The sequence below is a fragment of the Lolium rigidum genome, chromosome 4 (assembly GCF_022539505.1).
Source record: "Lolium rigidum isolate FL_2022 chromosome 4, APGP_CSIRO_Lrig_0.1, whole genome shotgun sequence".
NCBI lineage: Eukaryota > Viridiplantae > Streptophyta > Magnoliopsida > Poales > Poaceae > Lolium > Lolium rigidum.
This window is the reverse complement of record NC_061511.1, coordinates 209,220,297-209,245,487: the sequence shown is the minus strand read 5'-3', so window position 1 is coordinate 209,245,487 and position 25,191 is coordinate 209,220,297. Positions and strand designations below refer to the sequence as shown.

The following is a 25,191-nucleotide window of genomic DNA, read 5'->3' as shown; positions in this document are numbered from 1 at the left end:
TGTCCGGATCTTCCGTATAGAGAACGCGAGCCATGGCGGTGATGCGGCTCCAGGTACTTTCATGGTCTTCCATGGATTGTAGATAGGGTTTACCGTCAGGGCGGTACCATCCATTATGTAGGCACGGCAGGGTAGGAACCAGCGTTCGGTTTCCTGCGCGCGAGAGGCGGTGGCCGAGCGTACAAAACTCTCGGCCGCGCGCGGGAATCGACCGCCCTCGTGCGGGAACTGGTAATCTCCGGTGGCGGAACTCGACGGAACGTTGGTCGCCGTTAAATGAGGTTGATAGTAAAAAAAATGCGTCAGAGGACACCAGAGGCAAACAACCACTCTAGCCTTTTTAGCCGATTTCCATTACCACGGCCCGACCCGAATAAATGCAGACAATCACTTTTGATGACCTAAATGCGCCGGGCCGCTAGAGAACGACGGGAAGGACTGCCAATGAGTTTCACAATGATTTCTGAAAGTTGATACACCGAGTACAAATACTCGCTCCGTTTCATAAAACTTGTCTAAGATTTAATTAAATTTAAATATACTAGATAGTGTCTAGATACATCTAAATTTTGACAAATCTAAGATATTTTTTATCGGCCGGAGGAAGTACTACTTTTGTGACTTGGTTTTCAGTCTCTTCCGTGCATAAACACAGAGGTCCGTATGCCCTGAACATCTCCAATCAATAAAAAACACTCTTGGGAACAGACTCTGAAGCCATAAAGTCATGCCTCACACAGATGTTCAGGCAGTCTTAATCGCCGAGCTATCAGGTAAATCGTAGTGGCCGGAAATGCCTCTCGTGTCCTTGATGCCGTCCTTGAAGCAGGCCAAGGCCCACGGTGATGGTGTTCACGATGAACAGTTCAGCGACCTGAAGGTCTTCTTCGTTGCCCTCAGCGCCTCCGCTTCATCCGAGCAGCCAACAACCTGGACGCAGCACCTCCCATCTCTGCAAAGATTGGACCAATCTGAAACTAGCAAATTATGTATGGTGGAAATGTGGAATAATACATACATCAAGAAATCAATAAACGGAGGAATTGCAGATTATATGTATCAATACATTACCACCAGCCCCTGGAGATGATTGGAAGGTGGAGTGTGACGGGGTAGGGGCCTAGGGGGAGATGGCCTGAATTTGCCTCCTGAATGCGTCGGTGCGGACGCTGAGCAGATAGCTCGTGGGTCCGCCTGGGTGGTATCCGGGCCCGTAGGGTAGGGAGACATAGTGCCAAATAGCATTTCATTACTACTGGTAGTCCAAAATTATCACCTTTACAAAGATGATTACGATGAGTTAACCTAAACTACGACAGCCGTACCTACTCGCCATCGCGTGGCCTACTATAGCCAGGGTTACTCGCAGTCGCGTAGCCTACGGGCCACTATCGTGCCCTGACGTCCCAACGCCGTCGGAGCTCCTCCAACGGTGGACGTCCATGTGGGTGGCGAAGGCCTCACAACGGTGAATGGCGGCGCGTCCTCCTGCCGCCAGCGTGCCTGCCCCTCGCGTCGTCCCAGCTGTCTTTGGACGCGACTTCCTCTGCTATTGCCGCCGCGTCCCTGTCAGCCTCGTAGCAGGCCACGTTTCTCGCGACCGTGACCTCCACGGCGGCCATGGCCGTAGCGGCCTACTCTAGCTCCCAGTTCTCCAGATCCACCCGCGGCTGCTCCTGCCGCCTCGCCGTGACCACCTCATCGCGCGCCGCGAGGTGGACCGCCTTCGGGGACGACATCTCGTACGCCCGCCCTCATGGCAAGCGCTTGGGAGCACGCTTGAGCCTCCGCCGCATGATGATGATCGGCGTCCCACGGGACACCCTCGAATGACGCGAGCAGCGCCCGCTACTCGTCCAAGTTGGTGAGGTCGTCATCTTCGTCGTCGTTGAGGTAGATGACGCCCGGGCTAGGGCCCTAGGGTGCGTAGTGCTTCCCGTGACTCCCGTAGCAGCGCCCTCGCTTCGGCGAAGTTTGGGTCGCCGACAGTGGCTCGCGACAGAGGGACTCCAGGGGCCCACGCTCGTCCGCCTGGGCAACAACCACGCGCAACGCCGCCTCCCCCATGCCCTCCCGGTAGGGCCCGTAGAGCTCGTCCTCGCGGGCGTACGCGGTGGTTTGCTCCGTGTCGAGCGCAACCATCATGTGGAGCTCTGCTTTGTCTGGACTCTGGAATCGACCGCCCTCGTCAAGGAACTAGTAATCTCGGGCGGCGGAACTTGACGGAACGTTAGTCGCCATTAAATGAGGTTGACAGTAAAAAAAAAGTGAGTCGGGCCACTGGGGACACCAAATAGGCAAACGTTCACTCTAGCATTTTTAGCCGATTTCCATGACCGCGGCCTGATCCAAACAAATGCAGACAGGAATGAGTTTCACATAATGATTTCTGAAAGTTGATATACCGAGTACATATACTCTCACCGTCTCATGAAACTTGTCTAAGATTTAAACTAACTTTGAATATATCTACGTACTATATAATGTTTAGATACATCTAAATTTCGACAAATTTAAGAAAATTTTGGTGGGCAGGAAGGGTCTCTTCCGTGCATAAACTGTAACACAAAGGTCCCTATGCCCTGAACATCTCCAATCAATACAAATCACTCTTGGGAACAGACTCTGAAGCCCCACATCTCCAATCAATACAAATCAGCGACATGAAGGTCTTCTTCGTTGCCCTCGCCGTCGCCCTCTGTCAGCGCCTCCGCTTCATCCGAGCAGCCAACAACCTGGAGATGATTGGAAGATGGAGTGTGACGGGGGAGATGCGCGCGCCCTGAAGACGACGAGCGCGGCGAAGTCTCCCTTGGAAGCCACTGGCTTGGTGCTCGCGACGCTGGCATCTATAGCAGCGGGTCGCCGCGCCGGACCCCTCCAGGACGGCCGCGAGCGTGCCACCACACTGTTGAAATCAGAGCCACGACACTGCTGCTACCACTCCGCGATTCCCATGCTTCCAAACAGTCGCATCGACATTGATCTTTTTTTTTTCTTCATATGTCCTACGAAATGAGCTATCCAGATCGTGCTTGGGTTTGAGGGTTTAGTTCTGCCCTGGAAATCTGGGCGAGTTGCTTGCGGTAGCCCATGGTGGGCTGGCGTCCACCGCCCCAACAACAGGGCCCATGATCTGGGCCCTCCTGGGGAGAGGAATGTTGGCGACCTGAAACCGGAGCCTTGGCTTGCACTTGCACACCGTGCATCTCCTGACCTTGGGAAGCAACAGTTGCAGCTGGCACGGCAGCCTCGGGGGCCACATCTGACTGACGGCGACTGATGTGCGATATACACTGTCTAGCTCAACCAGCTCTACCAAAATACCTGCAAAATAAATAACGATAGTTTTTATTAGCTGGTAGTACAAAAGAATTCCCACTAGATGTACTCTAGAAACCAGATAAAGTCGTCCTTTTTCTACTGCTCTACTATTCAACGCGAAGTGGTTTTTAACAAAAGAAAAATTGCAAGACAAAGTAGATGAATATGTAGACATTTCGACCCTCTGTAAAAAATGCAAGACAGAGTAAATTCTAAATATAAGAAAAAGGAGAAAGAGTACGTAAAAATAAAATAAGATTAGCACTACAGAGAGCCAGCTTTGGTAGGACACGTACCTTGTTTTTTATGTGAGCCAGCTTCATCATGTTCTCCTCTAATTTGCACCACTGTTTTAGGTCAGGGCAATCATAAATATGTAGTGTTTGGAGGTTTGTGAGTTGATCCATGCCCTCAGGCAAACACTTGATACCCTTACAATTCAAGATATCAAGAATCACCAGAGAGCTGGGCAGGAGACATACCCTTTCACCCAAGTGATTTAATTTATGGCAGTCACCAATGTCTAGTATCTGGAGATGGGTGAGTTGCTGTATGCTTTCTGGCAAAGAAGACAAGACATCACAGCCCCACAGGACAAGTTTATTGAGAGAGGTTAATTCTCCTAACCAGTGCGGTAGTGATGCCATGCTGCTCGCAATCCCACAGACTGTAGCTCCGTAAGTTGCCGCTTGTTCTCGTTCAGCCATTTTGGCAGCTCTTCCAAGTATTTGTCTTGTAGCTTTAGAGTCTCCAGAGAGGAGAGATGTTGGACCTCTGGTGAGCCGATCAGATCGACTGAGCCTTTAATATGCAAATCAGTGAGGCCAGGGAAGTGCTGAAGCAAGCTCCACTGGTGCAGAGGTACCTTGCTGTTTTCAACTGACAGCTCAGTAGTTACAGGAGAAAAGGAGGAGGTGGCATTGGTGTGTGGTCCACTACACTCTTCCCATGATGATAACACGTTATCGCTGTTTGATATCACCCAATATGTAGCTTTAGGTGGAAACGGTTTAATCCTTAACATGGGGCAATCATTAATTTCCAACTGTGCAAGCACGTGCTGCTCACCACTGGAGTGTGACGTGGTCCACTCTTCCAGGTTTGCCATGCCTCTGAGAACCAGCCACTCTAGGTTTGGCGGTTGGTCCAAGTGCTAGCCAGTGCGGAAAGCCGACACCGCTCATGAATCGCATATCTCCAACATCTTCAATGTGCTCGGTGGAACCAGATTTTCCATCAAAATTTTGTGATCCACAAACCTCTCAGCATCTGGAGTCCACTCCAGTGTCAAGTCCTCAAGTTTTTTCTTCCCCATCAAATTTATACGCTGGGCCTCTTCTACGAACTTCACATTTTCAAGTCCAGTCAACTTGAGCACCACAGGATCTATGTGTTGTAGCAGGACGAGGTTGCTACTAGAGTGGCCATCACTAGGCTGCACCGCAAAGTGTGGTAACGATATTGCACTGCTGCCAACCTGAGGGGCTTTGGACATTGCCCAACATTCATTTGTATCAAGAAACTTCAAACTATCCATTGTATCTATATTTCCTGGTATCCCGCTAAGACAAGTGCATTTTGACAGGTTCAATGTATGCAGCTTTCTCAAGTTACATATACTTCCAGGTATACTGTAAATATCAGAATTGTAAGACAAGTCCAAATACTCCAGATTGAAAAGATTGCTGCATATATAGTTGATGAAACTGTCCATGGCAACTTTAGACATAAGAGTCAGCCCAGACACATTCAAATACCGGAGTTTGGTCACATTTTGTGGCAGCAACTTGGTACGTGTACAATGTAAATTCAAATGTTGCAGATTGGACAAACCAGCCAAAGCTTCATCTAGACAATCAATACTACGACAGCCTGATAGATCAAGATGCACCAAATTTTTTAGACTCCGAAATGACCTCGGCAACTCTGACATTCTCATACAACCTGACATGTTTAAGTACTTGAGTTGAATGAATCTTCCCAAAGCTTCGGGGAGCTTTCGAAGATCACAAGCCTCTGAAGATAAGTTCAGATACTCAAGTTTGTTCAGGGTGCCCAAAACTTCTGCTTCCTGGCAACTTTCAAGATATGAGCTGAATGATAAGTTCAAATACTCTAGTTCGGATAGGGCGCCCAGAGCTTCTGGCATCTCTCCAATTTTTTTGCAGTGAGATAAGTTCAAATATTTCAGCTTTGTGAGGCTGCCCAAGAACTCTGATATACCTCCAATACAAGAGCAATTTGACAAATCAAGATGCACTAATTCTTTTAGCCTCCCGAATGATTCGAGCAACTTTGCAATTTCGAACAACCAGACAAATCAAGATATGCCAGACCTTCAATTTTTCCAATGAATTCTGGTAAAGCCAAGATTTTAGAAGACCCATGAAGGTTGAGGTACATTAACTTTGATAGCGTGCTGATATCATTCGGAATGAGTGCATCTTGGACTCTAGGAGCATTAAGATACCTCAGCTGCTTCAATACACCAATAGAATACGGCAACTTTTGTATTGAACACTCGCTTAAGTCCAAGACACGCATGGACTTGGAGGATGAAAATGCAGCCCCGTGGAGTTCAGTTTCAGCACAGTCCATAAAACGGAGTGCCCTTATCTTGGATGACTCCAAGCCAATTGGCTTACTACAATCATCAAGCAATGCATAATGGTAGCAGACTCCCTTAGTGTTCCTGCCTTTGCCAACGACAAAAATTTCATCGTCAATGACTAATCTTGCTAAGTCGTGCACCAGATCATGCATGGTCAACAATGTCATATCTTCATCATACAGTTTGATAGTCTGCAAGAAAATCATTTTACAAAGTCAGATTTTGGGGTTTCTTATAATTAAACCAATTTGTGAATTAAATTCGTTATTGAATAGTAAATTTGACTTGTGCTTGTCTGCTGTTTCCTAAGTGTATATTTTTTCCCTAAACTGTAAACTGCAAAATTAGATAATTATGTGCTTAAGTGCCACGACCAAACATAATTCATTTCTCGGGCAAGTGCAAAGCAGTTTTGGATGACGTGATGGTGTTTCTCAATGCATGGCAGTCAATTAACATCATATTGGAAAAATAAGATAGTTCCAAAAATATGAGAACTCCTAAGAAACCAAAGAAGGAATAGTAATCATACAATGAAACAAGTCTAGAAAACTCATAAATAATTTATGTAGACTAGAGAAAAATCATCTATGATAAATCAGAATTTGTAGAAAAGTGTGAAGTTATAAAAAAGCAACACCGCGGTTTATATGTCAGATTCCTTTCCCAATTTTACTGTCTTTATTTAATTTTGGATTTTTCCGATTTTCTTCAGTTTTTCGTGATGGTTAGGCTTGTATGCAAAAACCTTCGCTACCTCATCGTGAAAGAAATCTACATAGTTTGGATAGTTAAGAATCAAATTATATGATTTACTATTTTACGGCAGGAATAGTTAATGGATCAGAAATGTACTTTTCCTTGTAATATTGTACTAGATCAAGCCACTGTGTTTTGACTATAGTTTAAAGTCCAGACCACATCGCTAGTCAGAGCGGAATAACCAGAGCTGGTGACCCTAGTGGTTTCTTAAGCTCTACATACTGTTCCTCCATTGGTCCTGGGCAAACTCAACTGCTTCTTTGGATAGAAAAATTTTGCGCTAGATTTTAGGAAAATTCATTTTGGTAATAATTTCCCGAAAACCAGTATTAGGAATTATTCAGTTATTGAAAATAAGTAGATAGAAAATCCTGTTTGGAAATTTTGTTGAGAAACAATTGGGGCAGTTGTAATTAGGTTCCTATAACCGCGTTTTCAGAAGAACGATGAATATCTATTTCCCAAAACTCTAATTGCTCGGATTGTGGAAACCAATTTTTCCTTATCCGTGTATTGAATCCCGCATCCAAAGAGATTTTGTTAGTTATACGGTTGCTTGGGATTAAGGTAAACTAGTTGTGTTGAAACACTGTATCGAAACAAGGCCTAAGTGGGACTAGTGTGTAAGTGGCAGTATGTGGGTGTCGGTTTCATGTATGATTGTAGTCTCAAATTCTACATAATCCTAGTGACATATAATATGTGGATTTGGAATTTCATATACCAATAGAATTGGATTACTAATCCCACAAATGGACTTAAGCTACTCCGTAAGCTTAGAAAAGTGATCTTAAGTGATGGTCACTTCCATCTGGTTGTAGCCTAGGTTTCAAAAGAGTGCTTATGTCAGTGGCGAGAGCCCAGTATCCGACAAGCAACCAGTTATGTTATTGTGGCCAAAACTAATCCAAAGTAATAGTATAATGAATAAATCCACAGTTGTGATTATCAGTTCATATCACTTTCCAAAAATTAACAGTACAATATTATATCTTTTTTCTTGTATATCGAAAATTTTAGTTATGAAAGTATGCTATGTGGATATGCAATTCTCTTTTTCTGGAATATTTTTTTTGTTAGGGATTTTCTAGAAAAGTTTGGTTATGAAAGTTTAGTAATGAAAATACGCTATGTGGGCACAACTTGGTTTCTAGGGAAAGTTAAGAAGTTTTCACTCCATTCACTTGCACTTAGGGATTTCAAAACCGAGGCATGTGTGAGTGTGGTACCATGTGTGCATGAAACTGTTCTGTTTGAATGTCTACTATCGTAGTATCAAATTCTAAATAGTCACAATGGTCTATAATATGTTGATTCGGTAATTGAAATATTGATCCCACAAAAATGCAAGAGTCCAAATTGACGCGTTGCAGGCATGCATTTTAATTCAAACTTTCTCTATGCATCTTTCAGTATTATGGCACATTTTGTCTTTATAGGAAAAATGTGCATTCTTTTATTGTCCTACGTAAGTTAATAGTAATAAACATTTTCCATTGAAATATATGTATATTCATCGTGACCGAGGGCTTGGCTTGCCCTGTTAAGGAGTGAGAACCCTTGGAATTTCTCGTAAATTTCCCAAGGTAACCGTATCTTTATTACATTTTTCTTTCGGAAGTAGAAATATTGGCCAACACCTATTTATTTATATGCTAGTAAAAAATATAATCAGATAGAAAATTGCGATAATATAATATATCATTTCCACATAAAAAATCAAATTTAAATTTTGTAACCTACATTTAAATAATATTTAAGAAAAAACAGAGGGTTAACTTTTCGTACCAAGAGATCATGCTAGACACAGGGAAGGGGAAGTAGGAGACTAGTTTGTCATACGTTATATGAGGATGCAAACTTTAGGCCATGGTGAGCATTTCCTTTTGCTCCTAGGAATCACTACTTGATATGTTTTTTCTTGAATTAGAGCATGCCACAAATAGAATCAGTAGCTCTGAATATTGTGGGGATGTACTAGCTAGGAGCTAGTTCAATAATGTGCAAGTGGGTGTTCTATGTGTATCAACCACTGAAATGTTTAAGAACTTATTTGGAAAAGTTTTGTTTTGTATGTTACACCTCTTTATATGTTATACTCTCATTTCAGTATCTTGCATCTTGTGCACTTCAAAAATATGCACTACATACTTAGTGACCTTGCAGTAGTTTGAAGAAAGGAAAATACATTCAATCACATAAGGTATACAATATAAACTCACCGATGGTGACTTGAAATGTTCAAGGAAAGAGAGTCCCAAAAGCTGACTAATGCATCTTTCACCAAGCTCCCACGTAGAGAACCCAAGAGAAACCCATTGGTGAATAAGATCATGTTTAGCTATCTTGTGACCTTTTGGAAATATTGCACAGTAGGCAAAGCACAGCTTCAGATATGAAGGCATAACACTATAGCTCAACTTCAGAGATGGAAGCACTTGCAAAGAAGTTGGATCTGTTGAAGAAGATGCATCCCAGATATTACTATCTCTCACCGATTCCCATTCACTTGGCTTCTTAGATTGCATCATGTGTCCAAGAGAGTTAGCTGCTAAAGCCACACCACAACACTTCATTGCAATGACCTTCCCTATCTCCTCTAATTGTTCTTTGTCATCTCTAGATTCAAATGCACTCTTTTGCTTTATTATAGACCAGCACATTTCATCAGTCAATGGTGCTAATTTGTATGATTGGATGGTACATATTTTTTCTGCAATGGCATCATCACGTGTGGTTACTATGACTACCACGCTGCCCTTCCCAATCTGCAGCATATCGATTAGACTCTTCAGCTTAAATTGCTCACCCTCCCAGAGGTCATCTAGAACAATAAGAATCTTTTTGTCAGCAAGGAGCTTTTGAAGACAATTGTGTATCATCTGCATTGTACTGTACTCACTCTCCTTCACTTCCATTGATAATTGTGATATTATAGAATTCCCAATCTTCTTCAAATCAAATATTTGTGACACATAAACCCACACCTGAGAGTATTCTTTGAATTTGGAATTATTGTAAACCATTTTTGCCAAGGTTGACTTTCCAAGGCCTCCAATTCCACATATGGGAAGGATTGTGATCTCGTTTTGCATGTTCTCAGCTAAAGAAGCCAATATTTCCTCTTCCGCAATGGCCCTCCCAACAACATGTGTCTCCATGATTGACGTGGTTTCCCGTATATCGGTAACCTTTGGCTCATTGGCATTAGCATCTTCCCATAATCTGAATTGCTTGTGCTGATCGGTTATCACCTTCAGATCCTCCCTCATCGTCTCCATCTTGTTGGCCATTGTAATCTTGGGGCCAACTATGAGACACGGGATCATAATTGCCAAATATTTTTTGAATGAGAACTGCAAGACAATTGATTTGTTACTACAGTGAGAAATGACCAGATTTATAGTTCTATACTACAAAGGCATTTGGAACAACTGGATTTTCTAAAAAAACATCAAGTTTCTATAAGACCAAATCTTCTTTCATATTTTTGAAAGACTCCGAATGTATGACCATGACAAAACTATAGGAAAACTAAGCTCAGACATGAAAAGTCATGCAACATTTAGAAAAGTTAAATCATATCAAAAACAAATTCTAACTTGTCTATTTAATTAGTTCTAGCAAGTTTATATAGAAAGAAGTGATCAATATGATGATATCTGGATGAACAAGGTAGAACAAACAGGCCGGTGGCCTGCAGCGCACACATACCTTCCGTGGAGACGGCTGAGTGATTGGTTCTGTCTCGGCCTCGAAGTCATCAATCATGTCCGAGATGGCGTACATGGCGTCCTTGAGCCGCTTCAGCCACAGAAGCGTCGGTTCATCAGTGATGGACCGCCTCTCGGCGACCTTGAGCAAGGCCTCGACAGATTCCAGAGCCATTTTCATCTTCCTCAAATCCTTGTCGAAGTTCTTCTGCAGGCTGATCTGACCTCCGATGGCCGAACCAATCTGGTCGCTCACCACCTTGAGGATGGCAGCGGCAAGCATTCCGCCGAGCCCCGCCATGGCCGCCGCTGCTCAAGGTTGGGGGCTGGGAGCAAGAGCGGTGAAGGTAGACGCTCCAGCTCCAGATCTGATCTAAGTAAAGCCTGGGCTCAGGACACTTTTCCAGGTCAATTCTACACCAAGTCTTTGTTTTTCCGCATATGACTGTGGCACCGTGCTAATTAAATACGACCACATGTAAGCCAGTTTTTGCAACAGCAAAAAAATCACTTTTTTCACTTCCAAAAATTCAGGAAAAGAATATGAGTACATATGTAGGTGTCTACCATACACGTATGAAAGTATAAAGTTATGTTTCCAGATGCGGCCTACACAAAAATGAAAAATATGGAGAAAAATAATAAAACTTCAATGCCTACTTAAAGCCGCATTTTTTATTTGTGTACCCTAAAATATGATGTAGTTTTAGGGAATCTCCAATGAGGCGACGCAAAACGGACGTTTAAATTGTTCGCGATGCGTCGGCCGAAATGGTTGAAAATGACCGCGCGTCCCTTTGGGTCGGGGGCATCCCCTAGCGGCATGACGCCCCACTTTTTTGGTTCGCATCGTTTAAAAATAATTTACATAGTGGTAAAAAGAAAATATACAATATAAAAACTAAAAGCCCTAGCCTCAAGTCTGGTACCTGCAGCGCCTGTTTTATTATGCATATTCTCTGAAAGAATGATTATGCTATGGCAAGGCAGCTGGTGGGTGTTTTCTGTGTTGCACAGGCTGCACTAAGCCTGGAAAACATGGATAACTCATATCACGAATTTGAGCTCAGTTTCCAAAGTAACTGAAGCAACTGCATGTATGTCATCATGCTAACCTCAGTTCATGTAACAAAATAATTATCTGCCCAGATGACAGCATAACACAAAGCCCTAATACTATGCTTTCTACTCCATTACTATAAACAGGGAAATTACAAGCAAAAAGTTTATATTCCAGTTACTACAATGGTTACAGAGGCAAGAGCAGCACACGTTTCATCTTGGCCGGCTGCAATCTGCAGCTGAAGGATACCAGAACCTGTCAGACAGCTCCTGCCTGTCTGAATCCCAGGCACTCCTCAGGGTCTCATAAGAGCGGTTCACCTCGCTGACATCCTTCGGCTGAACTGGGCTGCTCTGCTCCTGATAGTGCTGCCGGTCACTCATCATCCGCCGGCTCATGCTCCCGGCGACGCTGCTCGTGGCGGAGATGCAGCCGGACTCCACCATGTCGCCCTCCAGTATGCGGAGGACCTGATAGTTAAGAGATGCGAGAACAAGGGTGAGCATATATATGTGGAGATTGTTCCTGCTAAGAGATGGTGAAATGCTTTGTGTAGCATCTGACTAACATGGGACATTCGCGGCCTCGAGTGAGGGTCGCGCCTTATGCACAGGTTCGCCGCGTGCAGCATGCAGTAGACCTCGTTTTCGCAGAAGCGGTCCTCGAGGCGCGGGTCGATGAGGTCGTCAAGTGCGTGGTCTTCCAGTAGAGGCCGGGCCTGTTGCCAAATGAAGTGAACAGGGTTGGTACCATGGCATGTGATGCAAATGGATCAAAACAGAACAAAATCCACTTCCCTTTTAGTTTGTGTTGCTGATTGAGCATGAACAGGTACCAAAATATCTGTTAGTTTCATTTTTGTTGATGGCGTAAACATCATTATTTTCTCTTACAAAAATATATATCCTTTGACACAGGATTCTTCAGTTAGTGAAAACCATCACTACTGGGCACTGGCTATCGTGTTCATACCGCAGATTTGTACTTTTATTAGGAACCACATAATCATACTAACTTATTAGTCATTAGCCAGCGAAGAGAAAATTAGAAAGGAATATGATAGTAGTATAGTTATCTAATTATGCGGTGCTCACCCATTCAGTTAGGAACTGCTGGCCCTTCGGTCTGTTAATATCGACAGCCTTGCGCCCAGTGACAAGTTCCACTAGAACAACCCCAAATGAGTAGACATCGGCCTTCTCAGTTATTTGCCCGCTCTGGGCATATTCAGGTGCCAGATAACTGTGCAGTGAAAACAAGAAGCTCAGATTTGCCAAAATTACAATCTACACCTGACCAAGCATGGCAATGTGCATATCTGGTAGCTTACCCGAATGTGCCGATGACTCTTGTTTCGACACCCATGTCTCCATCAGGTTGCCATCTAGCCAAGCCAAAATCGCCGACCTGTGACAGCATTATGAAATGAACTTCAATCTCATCATGAAATACAGTTAATACTGAACCCCACGACACCAATGGGAAGACAACTCTATCACACTTGACATTATAATAAATCTAAGAGATGACCAGATACCGAGCTTCATGAATAAAGGAAATCAGAAACAATAGCCACAGTGGATCAAAGACAACCAGATAGTTATTTAGCACATAAATAACACATGGTTATTAAGGTCCAACATAATGTAGGTATGAGGTAAGGTTTTATAGCAATTGTCACATCATTGCGGATTTTTTTTTCAATGCTGGCACTGACTTGTTTATATTGTGAGAAAGTTGATGATCATACCAGTGGCTCAAAATCATGTGTGACAAGGATGTTGTTTGGTCTCATATCACGATGAATTATGCAACCAACCCTGCATTCTTCATGGAGGTACCGCAGCCCTCTGGCTGCTCCAACTGCAATCTTTTGTCTGGCAGCCCACCCCAATGTCTCTCTGTTACGACCTAATAGAGTGCAATGTTCAGCAGGGTTAGACTCATTAATTTAAACAAGTACACTTCCCTATTGTCCAAACATTGCCATCAGAAATCAATACAAGAATCATGAAAGCAGAACCGATGAATTTCTGTCTAAACGACTTGTCACGTTTAGTTCTGAAGATAAAATGTAGCTTACCATAAAGATGTGTATCCAATGATCTGTTGCAAATGTACTCGTAAACCAGCAACCGCCTCTTGTCTTCGACACAAAACCCAATGAGCATCACAACATTCCGGTGCTGTGCACAGCTCAGAACCTCCACCTCCGAGCAAAACTCGACATCACCTTGGGAGCTAGCAAGTTTGTACTGCTTAACAGCAATCGCTTGGCCATCAGGAAGCACCCCTCTGTGAACAGACCCAAACCCACCCTCGGCCAGGAAATTTGCTCTGGAGAAGCCACCGGTCGCATATTCCAGTTCCGCGTAGCTGAACCATCGTGGAGGCTTTCCGAACACCGGCGTCTTATGCTGACATACAGAGCAAAGAGGCGGCGGCCCAGGCGGCGCGCTCCTCGACAGAGAGACGACGTCTCTCACGTTTCCTCTGAAATTCAAGTCGGACCTGCTCCTGACTGCGCTGATCTCAGTCAGTAGGTCCAGCTTGGAGATCTTCTCGAGCAATGCGTCCGCCGTGGGAGTTCTTCTAGCTCTAGGACGGTTTGGTGTTAGTACTTTGGAGGATACAGGTCTCTGCAGAATGTCAGCCATCCATGGTTGAAGCAATGAGGCTGCTGCCTGAGGGGTTGAAGTTTCCATCTCGGAATCAGATATGTTGACATGCAAATGCTGTATATTATCATTGCCTGCTACTTTCTTCAGAGGGCTATCTGTTTCCGAAACACAAAGTGGAGAAGTGACAGGGCGCGAGCTAGCAACAGAGGATGTTCCGGTACTGTCAGTCACTTCATTTGTCAGAGAGGTATTTGTTTCTGAATCACAAAATGGAGAACTGGCAGGGTCTGAGCTCGGGGCAGAGGATGTTCCGGTATCATCGGTTCCTTCTTTCTTCAGAGAAATGTCTGTTTCTGAATTACAAAATGTAGAAGCAACGTGGTCCGAGCTTGTAACAGAGCATGTTCCGGTATCTTCGGCTGCTTCTTTCTTCAGAGAGACATCTGCTTCGGAATCACAAAACGGAGAACTGCCAGGGTCTGAGCTTACGGCAGAGCATGTTCTGACATCCTCGGTTGCTTCTTTCTTAACAGAGCTAATTGCTTCAGAATCACAAAATGGATCAGTGCCATGGTCTGAGCTTGAGACAGAGGTAGCTCCCATATCCTCGGTCAATTCTTTCTTCAGAGAGGCATCTGTTTCAGAACCACACAATGGAGAACCACCAGGGTCCGAGCTTGACACGGACGACACCCCGGCATCAGTACTATCACACGGTGTTTCCGACTCTGTGCTGCAGCTCGGCGTCACTTCGGGGCCTCGGATTGAGACCGTCTCCTCCTCTTCTACACCGCCTGCAACTTCGCCACCATCCGAAGCGCTTGGCTCGGGCTGCGGTGGAGGCGGCGCCGGAGCAGGTTCCTCCGGCTGTTTCTCCGCCAGGTTGAGCCGGACAACCTTGGGCTGGGAGCGCCTCATGACGACGATGTTGCATTGGAGGTCCTGCATGCAGTGTCTCTCCTCAAGCTTCAGGTCCCTGAGCAACATCAAAGCAACTCACACATGAGTGACTATGCTGCTGGTACTGAAGAATTCAGCTAGTGTTCCGGTGGCAGTGTCGCATTACCTGTCCAGCACGACCCAGCTCGCCTGTGCTTGCTTCGACTCGGCAGCCACCACGCCGCCGGAGGGTGAGGTGTGGACGATTCTCACCTTCACATCTACCTGCAGCGAATGAAGCAACATGAGTTACTGAATTGATAGGAAATTGTGAGTACATGAAGCTGAGTGGCAACTGAAACTGACGAACAGCAGCAGCATTGAGTAGCAGCACCTTGGTCGGGTCATAGAGGTCCCGGAGCCTCAGCGTCATCTGCGTGCACAGCTCGGAGACGTCCGACCTCTGCACGGCCGCCGCCGCGTGGCCGGTCGCGCAGCCCCCCGCGAAGAACGGGAAGCCCCAGGGCCTTTTGCCTGAAAGAGGCGGAAAGGGCAAGAACGATTTTGTTTGAACATCAATTAGTCAGATGGACGGCGGAAGCCATGGATTAGGGAAGCTCGGGGTGAGGAGGAGGGCGTACCGGGGACGGCGGGCGGCGGCGGCGGCATGAGGACGAGGAGGAGGACGGTGTCGCCGTGCCGCGCGACGTGCGCCAGCGCCCACGCTGCCGCCGCCCTGGGGATCTCCCTGGGCGCGGCCCGCGCCGCCACCACCACTGTAGCTCCCCGGCTCTGCGGCTGGGGATGCGGCCGGGGCGGCTCGCCGGCTCCTCCTCTCGCCGCCATCACCAAATGCAGCTTTATTTTCAGCGTTGGAATTTCGAAGTGGTCGGCCAAGAGAAGCGGCGGTCAGTCAGACGCTCTTGTCCTAGTACTATTTGGTTTCATGTCTCAAGTCCAAATTCGCGTGCCCATTGATCAATATGAGCGGTCACCTTAAAATGGAAAGTACATGTTGGAAGCGCGTGGAAGGATCTGGCACACCTTAATCATTAGGATTTCTATCTACACCTCACAAAACCGGAAAGACGTGTCCAGCTGTCAAAGAAACGTAGGCTAGCTGATATCATGTGTTGTTTTTTTAAAAAACTATAACTTTTAAACCGTGCGGCTAAATTATAATCCGTTTTCACTTCTAAAATCTCCACGACGAGAGCTTCGAAACTAGACCACATTTTCATATGTTTCGATAGATTTTTTTAACAAGCAACTTTAATGCGCGACAGAGCAACTTTGTTGTGCAGCAAAGCAACTTCGGTGTGCGGCAAAGCAACTTTTGGAGTGCAACGAAAACTATCTTTCGCCACTATCTTTGCAGCAAGTTGCCTACCGTTGTATCGAAATTGCCTGCCGTTGTAGAGAAGTTTCCTACTGACGCAGCGAAGTTGCCTACGTCGCAATGAAGTTTCCTACCGTGGTAGCAAAGTTGCATATCATTTGCAGTGAAGTCGTCTACTGTTTCAACGAACTTGCCTACTCGTTGTTGCAAAGTTGCCTACACTACCGAAAAGCATTATAGGCAACTTAGCAACGATGAAAAGCAACTATTGCAACAAAGTTGCGAGGATGACTCGGCCGGCATGAGCGGGGGAACGACTGACTCGACCGACGTGGGGGTGTTTCGGAAAGCAACGCTAGCTATGCCAGAGTCACCAAATGTGGGGCGATGATATTTACAACTGCGCTTGTTAGTGGCGAGGGTTGGGATGACTTGATCGGCAACATTGTTGCTACGAGCGATCAGGGCTAAACCTTGTGAACTACATCATGGATGCGGCCAACGACCTAGAGTTGCTCGTATTATTTTTTCTGGTGCATTAGAAGTTGTTGCTGCAGCTGTTGCGAAGCCTACCATCGTTGTGAATCAATTGTTTTCGTTGCACATGAAAGTTGCTTTTCCACACACCAAAGTTGTTTTGCTGCAAAACAAAGTTGCTCTGTCGCGCATCAAAGTTACTTGTTAAAAAATTTCATCGAAACATATGCAAATGTGGTCTAGTTTCGAAGCTCTCGTCATGAGGATTCTAGAAGTGAAAACGGATTGTAATTTCGTCGCACGGTTTAAAAGTTACAGTTTTTTCAAAAAAGACACATGTTATCAGCTAGCCTACTTTTTTTTGACTTGACGCACGGTTCACAGCTGTCGTGTAGTGCGTCCGCCTGGGTCTTCGGTTTGGCACGCACCCGCTTGGAAGAATTCAGGCCAAATTAAAGCGACGCGTACGCATGGACTTTACGTTCAACTTTAATGAATTTATCATCTCTATAATAATTGACGAGCCTAGTTTAAATTCAAATTCCCGACACTTTTTTTTTGAGAACACAGTACAACGCAGACGGCTCACAAACACGCACGTACAAACACCCCTATGAACGCACGCACACCCTACCGAATGCTATGAAATTTAGTTTTCAAGATCTAGTTTGTACTATGAAATTTCAAGGGCCCTCATGAATCTTTTTCTTTGTCTCTACGTACGTCAATTATAGCAAACACACGAATACATGTTCTTTGGAAGAAAAGAAAAATTGCTACTATGTTTTTCTGCAACGCAACCAAACTGCATGTATTACTACCTCTGTTTATAAAAAGATGTCACACGATCGTTTAAATTTGGATATATCTAGACATTCTTTAGTGTATGGATAAATGCAGATTTAAACAAATTTTCGACATCCTGTTGTGTGATTGGAGGGAGTACTAAATTTTGTGTTCTCATTTACCGTAAGATTTAAAATGACATGACGTTGTTGCCACTGTTCTTCATTTTGAAAGTTCTTAGAACAAATAGCTGTCAGACAAATGAATCTTGTTCAAAGCTACATAAAAAAAAAAAAGAACAGGGTGACTCAACTCGACGCCTGCATTTCATGCGTGGCACGGAGGTTAAGGCAAGATGGTAGGCAGCTTTAACTCGCAAGAGAAGAGGGAGCCTTTTTTTTTTGTCTTGATCATTGCATATGCATGCCGCTGCCCTTTATCTCCTCGAAAGATGCGTCGCGTTTGAATTTGGAGAGAGGCAACTGAAAGGAGGAATTCAAACATTTCCTCTACTCCTCGGAGGTTCGACGATGAAATTCTCTTTTTTGTGCTGGTCAGTTTTGATTTACTTTTATATTTGAATATTTTGATTTACTTTTATAGTTGACTAGTGGAAGGAGAAATGAAACACTCGGACTACAAAACATGCTCTCCAAAATCTACGCATTCAAAAGAAAATAATGCATAAACGTTATCGTCGCCCGATCGAAGATCTTAGGTTTGCATCCTAAAGAAAAGTCGGAGTTCCCAAAACAATGCCTTCAAAGGCCATTGTTACGTACATCCAACAAAGGCTAGCCCATGGGGTTTTACCCTGAAAAACACGACTCGATACTAGAGAAGCACCACCAAAACCGAAGTTCCTAGTGTTGCCGCCCCACTTTCCAAGGACCCTGCTGCAAATCACGAATCTAAACATGAAAAATCATGCAGCCAAGCCCGCTCGACCATGAACCAATGTCTTCATTGCATTCATGATCCCTCCTTCGCCGTTACCATCTAGTCTTCCAGTCGTAGCTGACTTGACATTCAGTGGCGGAGCTTAGTTGAAGCAAACATGTGCCATGGCCCGCCTATCTATGCTATTATTCAGTCAATGTAATTAGTCTTATCTAATCCCACTTTCACTACTGTTTTCTCTTTAAAAAATATTTTTGGCCCGCCCTAATTTCTTTGTCAAGCTTCGCTACTGTTGACATTTCCTGCCTCTGCCAACCCTACCATGGAAAATCACAATTTCAACATGTCCCATGGTGTTAGCTGAATGCGGAGCTTCACAACACACCCCTTGAAGCCCCATGGGCTGATGTTTGTGGATCGCCCGATCGAAATCCATCCAATACAGGAGTCGCCAATCTGTGAAGATCGTCAATGGAGAAATCCGGAACTCATCGATGGCCTGATCGAAGGCGATCAACAACAGAACAACAAGTAAGGCGGAAGAGGACCGCTACGACCGCTTACCTCCTTTATTGTGTGGAAGGAGATGGCACGAGAAAGGATCTCCGTTGGCCATCCACCTACCACGAGGGGAGGGATCGACGGTGAACCAAGAAGAGGCTGGCAGGTCAACCCTAGGCCAATACTCCGCTAGTGGCCGACACTTCTCCCCAACCCACATCATAGCATGGGGCACTGCCCTAGCCTCCTTGCTCCGACGACATGGACGTGTTTGCCCTAGCCCTCGCCTTAGATCGTCGATGCCCGCCTTCCCCAAGCTGTCTTCGACATATGGGGCGTTTTCGCTGCCGCGACAAGAGCCGGTGGCAACGGTGGAGCAGCCTCCCTTCGTGTGGCTTCTGGTGGTGGGTAGGGTTAGGCCCGGTGCCGCCCTGGGGGTGCGACACCGGACATGGTGTGAGACACGTGATCAAGATGTACGTATGTATCCCTTTTTTGAGAAACACGGTACAATCAAAGACGCTCACATATACGCGCACACACTCACCCCTATGAACGCACGCACGCACACCCTACCCCTATGAGCACCTCCAAGAGACTGCGTCGAAGAACTTTTTTTCGAAATGGGTTTCACCCTGGCCTCTGCATCGGTTGATGCACACAACCTTTTATTAAAGCCTGAATATTCAAAGTTTACAAATCATGGATCAACGAGGGTCGATACAAAAATCAACCACCGAAAAATAAGAAGTCTGCTAAGCAATCTAGGCATCTTCTAATCTCTTAATAGGCCGCCAAGTAGCCTGGTAGAAAATATCCTGGGCAACCATTCGAAGGCGGTTGCATCCAGAAACCATGCGCTCCCGCTGGTCCTCCGGGAGCAAGAAGCGCCAAAGCTGGATCCAGTGAACCATAGTGTGAATAACCTGCAAGAAATTAGTAGAGTCCTTTTTATTAAAAACAATATCATTTCTGCAATTCCAAATTGACCAACATAAAGCCGAAACACCAATGCGAATCCTAGCTTTATCATTTTTGTCAACTCCATTAAGCCAATTCCCAAACATATTTGCGATGTTGGATGGAGGTGGAATATTATATGCAGCAAAAACCACTCGCCAAATAAGTCTAGAAAAAGGACATGAAATAAACAAATGTTCAACTGATTCCTCAGCGTTACAGAAAGAACATTTCGTATTTCCATTCCAATTTCTTTTTGCTAGATTATCTTGAGTCAAGAGGACTTTCTTACTAAGGAATAACATAAAGATTTTAATTTTTAGTGGGATTTTTTTCCAAAGGTATTTACGAAGATATCTTGTATGCCCATTTAACATATCACCATACATAGATTTGACAGTGAATTTCCCTGACGAAGTTAGGCCCCAAACGAACTTATCTTGATCCTCATTTAAAGTTATCTCCATTAATCTTTGGCATAAGTGTACCCATTGATCCCATTTATCACCAATCAGCCTTCTCCGAAAATCAATATTTAACGGAGTTGAACTCATTACATTTGCCACAGTATCATGTTTACGATGGACTATATTGTATAACTAAGGGTACTGAGATGCAAGGGTATGCTCACCTAACCATCTATCCTTCCAAAATCGCACTCCTTCTCCGGAGCCTACCTCAAATTTTCCTCTACTAAAGAATTCCCCTTTAACTTTCATTAGTTCTTTCCAGAAAGGTGAATCGGTAGGCTTACTTTCAACTTCAGCCAAAGTTTTCTGTGAAAGGTATTTGTTTCTTAAGAGTTGTTGCCATAACTCTTCTTCAGAAAGGAGTTTAAATAACCATTTACTAAGTAAGCAATGATTTTTAATCTCCAGTACTTCAATTCCAAGACCACCTTGGCAGGGCCGGCTCTGGCCCTAGGCGACCATGGGCAACGCTCATGGGCCACTGCGGTGACCCAGCATACCACTGCATGTTGTAGTATGCAAGTCGTTGATATGATCTTCATGAAGGGACTTCTTCACAAATATCACATCCTTCAGAGTGGTACAACAGAAACATTGCAGGTCATAACACTCTAGATTATATTACAATTATGGTCTTAACAAGTTGGTATTCTCACTGGTCCGATGAGAACACCCTAAGATACTACTGAAGTACTATTACAACTCAACATAAAGATTAAACTGAGCTCAACAGCTTATTTAGGTAAGCTACTACACTGCTCGGCTCTAAGATGTCTAGGGTAAGACACTACTCCTCCGCCTCATTGTTGTCAGCTCCGTAGACTAGTCCACGCCTTCCACTCCTCCGGATAGATCAGGTTCCTCGTAGACCAGCTCGTAGTCTCCTTCTGGTGCTCCATCGTTGACCTCCACTTCATGGTCACAGTCTAGCAAGGGTGTCGAAAGAAAGTGAGTACAGAGGTACTCAGCAAGTTCAAAAGAGAAAAGGTGTTTGATGCACTAGCTACGACCATTTATCAGAAAATCTCAGGTCAATGCATGTTTCAAAAACATTTCTTCAAAAGGTTTATTTTATTCTGAAAACTATGCCCGCCAGTCTTCACAGGTTGACCAGAACTTCATGGAGTTCCTTTCCTGCCGCGTTCGTAGTTCCCTTCCCGGAACAGGGAGTGACAACCACAATATTATACACTCTGCAGAGGTACGTTACTTTTCCCATAAGAGAACTTATCCTTGATACCAACCGAGACGCGTTTCTCGTCCACACTTCCTTGGTGTGGGGCCAGGTGTAAGATCCAAGCCAATCACTGCCTTCTTCGCGACCCTGCATACCCACCCTTTTGTCCATCCGTACATCCCCGGTAGACATCTCTCGATCATACGGCTTTACCCCCGATGTACAATGGACAATCCCTCATAGACGGTAGAGCACTCTCATCCACATGGATGGGGATTTAAAAGGATTTCCCAACCTACTGCGGTGTTATCCCAACACCCAGCCAGGCTCTATCAAGTCCGTTGATATGCAGAAGGGAAAAGATACAGCTGACTTCCCCAGAGCCATTATAGATCTCATGGTTAACGCGAAATGTACGGCGCTAGAATCACTAGACGGCATTGGTGATTAGTCCTATATAAGTAGAACCCTTGCAATGGAACCTCCACCATATCAACACATACCATGGTTCCATTGCCCGCCACATAGTCATATTCATAATTGGAAAAGTAACATTTTATTTTCAATGCAGGAATGATAAGTATAGTACTTTTGTGGGTAAATTGATATAAAACAATCAAGATGACATGAGCAAGGCTGAACTTGCCTGGTGACTGCGAGATAATGCAGTTCGATGTGTTGGATGGAACCTGGACCTCGAGTTCTGTAAAGAAGCATCATTGTCTGGTAAGGACAATGTTATAAAATCCAAATGATGCATGCAAGAGTGTATTATTTCATGTTGAATCCCTTACCCCAATATAGTTATTAAGATTTAGGTTTGAATTAAATATTTATGCCTTTGGCAGTAATTTATAAGTCCTTTAAATCCTTTATCATGGTTTTCTTTTCTAAAAAGAAAAGGATTTAAGAGTAATAGAATTTTCCTTTGGAAAATATTTATTTCAAATAAAGAATTTGAAATAATAGAGTTTTCCTCCTTTTTGGGAATAAAAGAAATTTTGGAATATTAGAATATTTCCTTTTTTGGAAAATCTTATATCTTTAAAAGAAATGACTTGGAATAATAGAGTTTTCTTTTGAAAATATTTGATAAACAAATATTTGAGTTCATTTGGAATTTTCCATGATTTTTATATCAAAGGAAAATTGCAAATTTAAAATTCCAAGTTTATAATTAAATTCAAAAATTACAAAATTTGAAATTTTGTTATAAATTCCATTTCTTATTTTATTCTGATTAAGAATAATTTTTAATACACTAATCCATTTTTTCTTGAATTTTAGAGGTATTTACAATTATTTGGAATTTGGTAAAGTCCAAGGGTTATTTAAAAAGTGAAAATACTAAATTGCCCCTGGCCCATTTGGCCAGCCCACTAGGGCAGCCCATTTGGTCAGCCCACTTGGGCCAGACCAAAACGGTTCGGTGGGAACCGACCGAGTCAGCCCACCTCACTCACTCGCCCCTCTCTCTCGCGCAAACCCTAACCTTAGCTGGTGTCAACACCCGGATTTTTAAGTCCAGATGCCTATTATGCCATACATCGCAATCCTAGGAATATTGTTTTTGCGAGACATAATAGATTGATATCACAGAACATCATTCATTACAAACCATAGTCGTCATACAACAAGAGATCACATGATCGAAACTTACAACAATAGTTGATCTAATGATCAATGCAACACATAGCGGAAGCGAAGTAGTAGTAGTCCATCTATTCCACAGGCAACGCTTGACGTTTAGAAGACGATCATAGTTATCGTAGACGTCCTGCTATCCGTCATCCTGATGTTGTTGCTCCTCTTCATAGTCTGGCCATTTGAATAGCCAGGGACACAGCCGTGAGTACTTTAAAGTACTTGCAAACTAATACTAGTGTAAGTACTATCCATTTTAGTAAGGGGGTGCTAAGCTCTAGGTTTATTTGCATAAAGCCAATTTTAGTTCATAAGCATTTTAATAAGAGACTCTTCATTGTCTAACTACTCAAGTGGGAACATTAGTGTCATTCCCACAACTCTGTTGTGATAACGTCAACTTCACCTTCCAATTCACCATTCATTTTTAGAAAACCTCTGACAACGGAACAGTATGGCCATCCAACCGTCCATAACCGCGGACACGGCTATTCGAATAGGTTTAACACTCGCGAGAGGTTGTACACTTGTGCCACAACTTTTGATTACATCCGTCGGGGATAACCTCCGAATCATCATACTCAGTATGCGGATCATCAACCATAACCTTTCACTTATATACCCTAGTATAGGCACCTCCCCCATGAGCTTGGCCTCCCAGTGATGGCAAACCGCCAACCTGGGAACTGCACAGGGCTTGGGTCGGACATTCACCTCATTTCACGTCATTTCACTTTCAACGGAGGCAGCCTCGGCATAACCCCTATGACGCTTGTTTAGAGGGAACCCATACTAAAATACATAAACTTCCAGTTAAGCCCTACCCATAATCAAGTATTATGGGGGTACTAAAAAATTGAAATGGTATCGCATCCGAACCCAACCATCAGTTTTTTTGTAAAATTCACCATGTCCCTCACAAGTCATATTCACCTTCAAAATCTTTCAATAGAATGACTCATCATTCCAAGGTTTTCACCATCATTGGTTTCACATATTTCCCATCTAGAGTAGTCAATTTTAGTTTAGCACTAGCAACTAGCCATGAGGGGTGCTAACTAACTTGTAGCTATCTAGGCTAAGTTTGATGCTCTTGTAATACTCTAGACTTAGACCAAAGTTAACTATAAAAGTAAGCTTTAATAAATAAAGTAACAACTTGCAGGAAATAAAGACTTGGGATGTGCTCCTTAAACCTAAAATAGAAGTGCAATGGTGCCTTGCTCTAGAAGAGCTTTGCATTAGGGTAGCTTGCAAGAGTATAGCTTGCCTTGAGTGGTACAGTGATCAAAGTTTTCTTCTTCTTCCTCGTAGAAGACCTCCTCCTCCTGGTAGTCCTCGGTACTAGCGTCTATAAACGGATACGAGGTGTACAATCACCAAACAAATCTTACTTGCTATACCAAACACACAAATGGTTTACTCCAGCTATTCTAGCATCACACCCTTATTAACATGGTGGTTGACTTTGTTTTCTGTTTAAGAAAAATAATTTCCTCTCATTAAAAATATTTACTAGGGTTTCTATTTAGTTCTTTGGAGAAATAATTTCCTCTCATTGAATCTTGTTAAGATTTAACCTCCTCAAATAATAAGATATGAACACATGTTGACCCAGGTCAACACTTCATATTTATCATTTGGGAAAATGATTTAAATGAGGCATTACACCTCATGCAATTTAACACTTCCTTAGTAATAATTTAATATCACCAAATAATACCATATGAGATTATATAGACCAAGGGCAATACCTCATGTTGAATTACTTAAGACAAAGATTTAAATGAGAGGGTACCTCTCATACTCTTTAATAAATAGATTTGGGTAATTTTAATGGACTAGATATAGCCATATAGCCATTATTTATTCTAGCCCATGATCATATGAAGCAACCATGTCATATTTTTACATATTCAGATAGACAATATGAAATGTGATTTTTGAGAGTTGGAATCAACTCA

General features: G+C 43.8%; 1 protein-coding gene and 1 pseudogene across 1 annotated transcript; both read right to left on the bottom strand.

Annotated features, from left to right (window-relative positions):
* Positions 1–3,139: 3,139 nt before the first annotated feature.
* On the bottom strand, positions 3,140–10,711 carry LOC124706943 (annotated as a pseudogene).
* A 749-nt stretch (positions 10,712–11,460) lies between these two features.
* Positions 11,461–15,819, bottom strand: LOC124648137 (inactive protein kinase SELMODRAFT_444075-like). Its single transcript, XM_047187948.1, has 9 exons — positions 15,615–15,819; positions 15,368–15,507; positions 15,161–15,258; positions 13,557–15,070; positions 13,224–13,384; positions 12,804–12,880; positions 12,568–12,715; positions 12,042–12,191; positions 11,461–11,943 (listed from the first exon to the last, which is right to left on the bottom strand). The coding sequence occupies exons 1-9, from the start codon at positions 15,817–15,819 to the stop codon at positions 11,686–11,688; spliced, it is 2,751 nt and encodes a 916-aa protein (XP_047043904.1). The 3' UTR covers positions 11,461–11,685.
* Between the last annotated feature and the right edge of the window lie 9,372 nt (positions 15,820–25,191).

Bases quoted from the DNA above. Each gene is read 5' to 3' on its own strand.
- LOC124648137 (XM_047187948.1), bottom strand. From the start codon at position 15,819: ATGGCGGCGAGAGGAGGAGCCGGCGAGCCGCCCCGGCCGCATCCCCAG. The intron at 15,071-15,160 runs GTAATGCGACAC...GATGTTGCTCAG, and splicing joins AGCTGGGTCGTGCTGGACAG to GGACCTGAAGCTTGAGGAGA. The intron at 13,385-13,556 runs GTAAGCTACATT...GCACTCTATTAG, and splicing joins ATTGGATACACATCTTTATG to GTCGTAACAGAGAGACATTG.